The 6,000-nt window shown below is 43.8% G+C and overlaps 1 protein-coding gene and 2 long non-coding RNA genes across 4 annotated transcripts in view; 1 reads left to right on the top strand and 2 right to left on the bottom strand.

Annotated features, from left to right (window-relative positions):
- Positions 1-469: 469 nt before the first annotated feature.
- LOC144952349 (uncharacterized) lies at positions 470-3,770 on the bottom strand. The gene is made up of 9 exons (XR_013640613.1): positions 3,607-3,770; positions 3,275-3,505; positions 2,943-3,007; positions 2,778-2,850; positions 2,610-2,682; positions 2,442-2,514; positions 2,274-2,346; positions 2,108-2,172; positions 470-814 (listed from the first exon to the last, which is right to left on the bottom strand). It is a non-coding gene; the product is annotated as an uncharacterized LOC144952349 (long non-coding RNA).
- Positions 3,771-3,775: 5 nt separating this feature from the next.
- Positions 3,776-4,459, bottom strand: LOC144952350 (uncharacterized). Its single transcript, XR_013640614.1, has 4 exons — positions 4,276-4,459; positions 4,111-4,183; positions 3,943-4,015; positions 3,776-3,847 (listed from the first exon to the last, which is right to left on the bottom strand). It is a non-coding gene; the product is annotated as an uncharacterized LOC144952350 (long non-coding RNA).
- A 543-nt stretch (positions 4,460-5,002) lies between these two features.
- The window catches only part of LOC144952365 (disks large homolog 1-like), a 209,621-nt gene continuing 208,623 nt past the window's right edge, over positions 5,003-6,000 (top strand). For both annotated transcript variants that reach the window (XM_078882750.1, XM_078882749.1), the window contains exon 1: positions 5,003-5,516. In XM_078882750.1, the coding sequence (XP_078738876.1) occupies positions 5,498-5,516 (19 nt within the window). In that variant the 5' untranslated portion in view covers positions 5,003-5,497. The remainder of the gene's footprint in view (positions 5,517-6,000) is intronic.

Below are 6,000 nucleotides of genomic sequence, written 5' to 3'. Positions count from 1 at the left end.
AAAAACGACCGAAAAATTTGCACGGTCGTAAGCAAGCAAGCGAACTTAATATAAAGGATTTTAAAAAATCGTTGTTCGTGGTGCTGACGTTAGGAAAAAAAACGCCACTTTTTAAAAAAATTTCTTGCTGTGGATTTCACACCTGATGACGATTGCTTGTGTTGCAGTCGAAACGTCGTAAGAATTTTGATTGTTCATAATCAACTTTTTGGGTTAGATCGCGTTATTTATAAATGTGTCGTAACCCTCCACCACCCGACACGGCCAATCAGTAAAAAAAGTGTCACGTTGACAAAAGACAAATAGTTCACTGCTTTAGCCCACCGGTGTGTTGTAAATGTTGTGGTTTCACGCTTCAACACACCGGTGGGCTAAAGCAGTGAACTATTTTGTCTTTTGTCAACATGACACTTTTTTTTACTGATTGGCCGTGTCGGGTGGTGGAGGGTTACGACACATTTATAAATAACGCGATCTAAACCCAAAAACGTTGATTATTAATATTGGTCGCAAAAGCCTGCTACGTGTTAATTTTGATTGTTTAATATTTTATTATTTCCCTTCTACGTGCTTTACCGAAAGAACCAAGAATATGAATCCCTGCAGTCACGCAAGCTTTAAATCAAAATTTAAACACGAGTGAATGTTAAATAAAGCCGTTGAATAAAAGGACGAGCTCCGACCCACAGTCGGGGCTGCTGCCATCGGGAGTGGAACTCGTTGTGCTGCTGTCGTCGTGGTCTTCGCCTCTTCAAGCTGTGGGTCATGGAGGCATGTTGGTTGTCCCGAACCGGTATGGAGTGATCCCCCGTGGCTGTGAGAGCCGGAATAAACAAGAGGGAAAACACCTCCTACTAGTTAGTGTCTCTGAATTGGAACGCTACAAATGTGCATGGGAGAGGACTGTCATTCGCAACCGTGACCTGGGTGATTGAGTTGTTGGGTGAGTGACTGAATTATTTAATGAGTGAATGTGTGGTTGAGTAGGGGCAGTGAGTAGGTGAGAGGATTGGTGAGTGAATGAATCAATGAGTGGGTAAGTGAATGGGTGGGTGAGTGAATGTGTGGTTGAGTAGGGGCGGTGAGTAGGTGAGAGGATTGGTGAGTGAATGAATCAATGAGTGGGTGAGTGAATGGGTGGGTGAGTGAATGTGTGGTTGAGTAGGGGCGGTGAGTAGGTGAGAGGATTGGTGAGTGAACGAATCAATGAGTGGGTGGGTGAGAGAGTGAATGAGTGGGTGAGTGGGGGTGGTGAGTGAGCGAGTAGGTGATTGAGAGTGTTGGGGGGTGAGTGAATTAATCAATGGGTGGGTGAGAGTGAATGGGGGGGGGGGTGAGTGAATATGTGGTTGAGTGGGGGTGGTTAGTGAATGAGTGGGTGAGTAGGTGAGTGGATGAAAGGGTTGGTGAGTGAATTAATCAATGAGTGTGTGGGTGAGAGAGTGAATGTGTGGTTGAGTGGGGACGGTGAGTGAATTAATGGGTGAGTAGGTAAATGGGTGAGTAGGTGAATTGGTGTGTAGGTTAATGGGTTGGTGAGTAGGTGAATGGATGGGTGAGTAGGTGCGTGGGTGGGTGAGTGGGTGGGTGAGTGGGTCAATGGGTGAGTAGGTGAATGGGTGAGTGAGTAGGTGAATGGGTGGGTGAGTATGTGAATGGGTGGATGAGTCGGTGAATGGGTGGGTGGATGAGTCGGTGAATGGGTGGGTGGTTGAGTGGGTGAGTAGGTGGGTAAGCGGTGTTGGTGGGTGAGGTGAGTGGGGTGGTGAAAGCAAACATCAATGGAAGCAAAGAGAAATCAGCGCAAAAAATAAATAGCCGTCACCAAATGAGAAATGAAAAATACTGCACAAACACAAATCAATACACCGACTTACTTACCCGTTTCTGCATTAACACGGTTGGCTACGTACGGTGCGAAAAAAGTCCAACGATACACCTATCGTGAGTTTGTATAGTTTATTTTAACATACTGGAGCATTTTTGGGGGGGGGGGGAAGAGCTTTATAGCTTATCGGATTTCCTCCTCCAGTAATAAATACAGATTCTGACTATAATACAAACACGCACGTGTTATAATGTTTAATGTCCTTGACGACAACCTCACCCAGTGTGTTTGCAGAGTTCGCATTTCCCTCAGCAAGATGATCCACGCGTTGCTAGCGGCTACGGCTGAGGAGTTAGAGAGGAAAGGGAAGATTCATCCTCTCATACCTCCACAATCACCGTGTAAACAATAGTTTTATTATATTGCAATTCCTTGACAACCTCACCCAGTGTGTTTGCAGAGTTCGCATTTCCCTCAGCAAGATGATCCACGCGTTGCTAGCGGCTTCAGCTGAGGAGCTGGAGAGGAAAGGGAAGATTCATCCTCTCACAGACCTCCACAATCACCGTGTATACAATAGTTTTATTATATTACAATTCCTTGACAACCTCACCCAGTGTGTTTGCAGAGTTCGCATTTCCCTCAGCAAGATGATCCACGCGTTGCTAGCGGCTTCAGCTGAGGAGCTGGAGAGGAAAGGGAAGATTCATCCTCTCACAGACCTCCACAATCACCGTGTATACAATAGTTTTATTATATTACAATTCCTTGACAACCTCACCCAGTGTGTTTGCAGAGTTCGCTTTTCCCTCAGCAAGATGGTCCACGTGTTGCTAGCGGCTTCAGCTGAGGAGCTGGAGAGGAAAGGGAAGATTCATCCTCTCACAGACCTCCACAATCATCGTGTATACAATAGTTTTATTATATTACAATTCCTTGACAACCTCACCCAGTGTGTTTGCAGAGTTCGCTTTTCCCTCAGCAAGATGGTCCACGCGTTGCTAGCGGCTACGGCTGAGGAGCTGGAGAGGAAAGGGAAGATTTATCATCTCAGACCTCCACAATCACTGTATACACAATAGTTGTATTATATTATAATTCATTGAAACCTCACCCAGTGTGTTTGCAGAGTTCGTATTTCCCTCAGCAAGATGGTCCAGGCGTTGCTAGCGGCTACGGCTGAGGAGTTAGAGAAAGAGAAGATGTATCCTCTCAGACCTCCACAATCACCGTGTATACAATAGTTTTATTATATTACAATTCCTTGACAACAACTTCACCCAGTGTGTTTACAGAGTTCGCATTTCCCTCAGCAAGATGGTCCAGGCGTTGCTAGCGGCTTCGGCTGAGGAGTTAGAGGAGAAAGAGAAGATTTATCATCTCAGACCTCCACAATCACCGTGTATACAATAGTTTTATTATATTACAATTCCTTGACAACTTCACCCAGTGTGTTTGCAGAGTTCGTATTTCCCTCAGAAAGATGATCCACGCGTTGCTAGCGGCTTCGGCTGAGGAGTTAGAGAGGAAAGGGAAGATTTATCCTCTCATACCTCCACAATCACCGTATATTATATATTATAATATTACAATTCCTTGACAACAACCTCACCCAGTGTGTTTGCAGAGTTCGCATTTCCCTCAGCAAGATGATCCACGCGTTGCTAGCGGCTACGGCTGAGGAGTTAGAGAGGAAAGGGAAGATTCATCCTCTCATACCTCCACAATCACCGTGTAAACAATAGTTTTATTATATTGCAATTCCTTGACAACCTCACCCAGTGTGTTTGCAGAGTTCGCATTTCCCTCAGCAAGATGATCCACGCGTTGCTAGCGGCTTCAGCTGAGGAGCTGGAGAGGAAAGGGAAGATTCATCCTCTCACAGACCTCCACAATCACCGTGTATACAATAGTTTTATTATATTACAATTCCTTGACAACCTCACCCAGTGTGTTTGCAGAGTTCGCATTTCCCTCAGCAAGATGATCCACGCGTTGCTAGCGGCTTCAGCTGAGCAGCTGGAGAGGAAAGGGAAGATTCATCCTCTCACAGACCTCCACAATCACCGTGTATACAATAGTTTTATTATATTACAATTCCTTGACAACCTCACCCAGTGTGTTTGCAGAGTTCGCTTTTCCCTCAGCAAGATGGTCCACGCGTTGCTAGCGGCTTCAGCTGAGGAGCTGGAGAGGAAAGGGAAGATTCATCCTCTCACAGACCTCCACAATCATCGTGTATACAATAGTTTTATTATATTACAATTCCTTGACAACCTCACCCAGTGTGTTTGCAGAGTTCGCTTTTCCCTCAGCAAGATGGTCCACGCGTTGCTAGCGGCTACGGCTGAGGAGCTGGAGAGGAAAGGGAAGATTTATCATCTCAGACCTCCACAATCACTGTATACACAATAGTTGTATTATATTATAATTCATTGAAACCTCACCCAGTGTGTTTGCAGAGTTCGTATTTCCCTCAGCAAGATGGTCCAGGCGTTGCTAGCGGCTACGGCTGAGGAGTTAGAGAAAGAGAAGATGTATCCTCTCAGACCTCCACAATCACCGTGTATACAATAGTTTTATTATATTACAATTCCTTGACAACAACTTCACCCAGTGTGTTTACAGAGTTCGCATTTCCCTCAGCAAGATGGTCCAGGCGTTGCTAGCGGCTTCGGCTGAGGAGTTAGAGGAGAAAGAGAAGATTTATCATCTCAGACCTCCACAATCACCGTGTATACAATAGTTTTATTATATTACAATTCCTTGACAACTTCACCCAGTGTGTTTGCAGAGTTCGTATTTCCCTCAGAAAGATGATCCACGCGTTGCTAGCGGCTTCGGCTGAGGAGTTAGAGAGGAAAGGGAAGATTTATCCTCTCATACCTCCACAATCACCGTATATTATATATTATAATATTACAATTCCTTGACAACAACCTCACCCAGTGTGTTTGCAGACTTCACATTTCCCTCAGTAAGATGGTCGAGGCGACTGTGGCGGCTTCTGGAGAGTCGTGGGGGAGGTTTCCTCTCCCGCCCTTCACCCCCATCGCTTCACTTCGTCGTCATCGCCGTTTGCCGCCATTTGTGGAGTTGTTGTTGTTGTTGGTGGTGGGTGGTGGTGGTGGGTTGTGGTTGGTTGTGGTGAGGGAGGGGGGGAGAGAATAAGTTTTGAAGGCTGTGTCGGCGGCTGTGGTTGTGGATACTGAGAGATTTAGAGAGGAGAGTGAAACGAAACAACTACGACGACTTCCTCACTATCACCACCATCATCATCATCAACAAACTGTTTAATTTAAGAGGGAATCCACGCCTCGTCACCTCCTCTCTCTCTCGTTACTTTAACGAGGTTTCTCTTACGCTTCTTGCCATCTTCGCCGTCGTCTTTGTAAACATCTTCGCTGGTGCTGCTAACGTAGTTTTTATTTTATTTTGTTGTTATTATTGCAGCTGTTGTGTTAGTTTGAGAGCTAACGTAGTTTTTATTTAGTTATTCTTGTTGTTGCTGTGTTTAGTTATTATTATTTTGAGGGAATTGCGATCGAACGCTTTGAATATCTGAGGAGAGTGAGCCGAGTTTTTTTTTATTTTGTTTTAAAGTTTTTTTTTGGTTTGTAAACTTTCAACAATCGCGCCACGACCACCACCTCCAAGGGACATTTAAAGATGCCCGTCAATAAAGAAGGTACAGTGCAATCTTTATATAACTACATTTTACACACATATATATAACTACATTACACTTTATACACACAGAATATAACTACATAACACTTTACACACACACATATAACTACTTTACTACATACATATACAGTATAACTACATTACACACACACATATACAGTATAACTACATTACACACACATACAGTATAACTACATTACACACACACACATATACAGTATAACTACATTACACACATATACAGTATAACTACATTACACACACATATACAGTATAACTACATTACACACACACATATACAGTATAACTACATTACACACACATATACAGTATAACTACATTACACACACACATATACAGTATAACTACATTACACACACACACATATACAGTATAACTACATTACACACACATATACAGTATAACTACATTACACACACACATATACAGTATAACTACATTACACACACACACACATATAC

Source organism: Lampetra fluviatilis, chromosome 67, assembly GCF_964198595.1.
Source record: "Lampetra fluviatilis chromosome 67, kcLamFluv1.1, whole genome shotgun sequence".
Lineage (NCBI taxonomy): Eukaryota > Metazoa > Chordata > Hyperoartia > Petromyzontiformes > Petromyzontidae > Lampetra > Lampetra fluviatilis.
The sequence above is the reverse complement of the archived record's forward strand: the minus strand, read 5'-3'. Positions and strand labels throughout refer to the sequence as shown.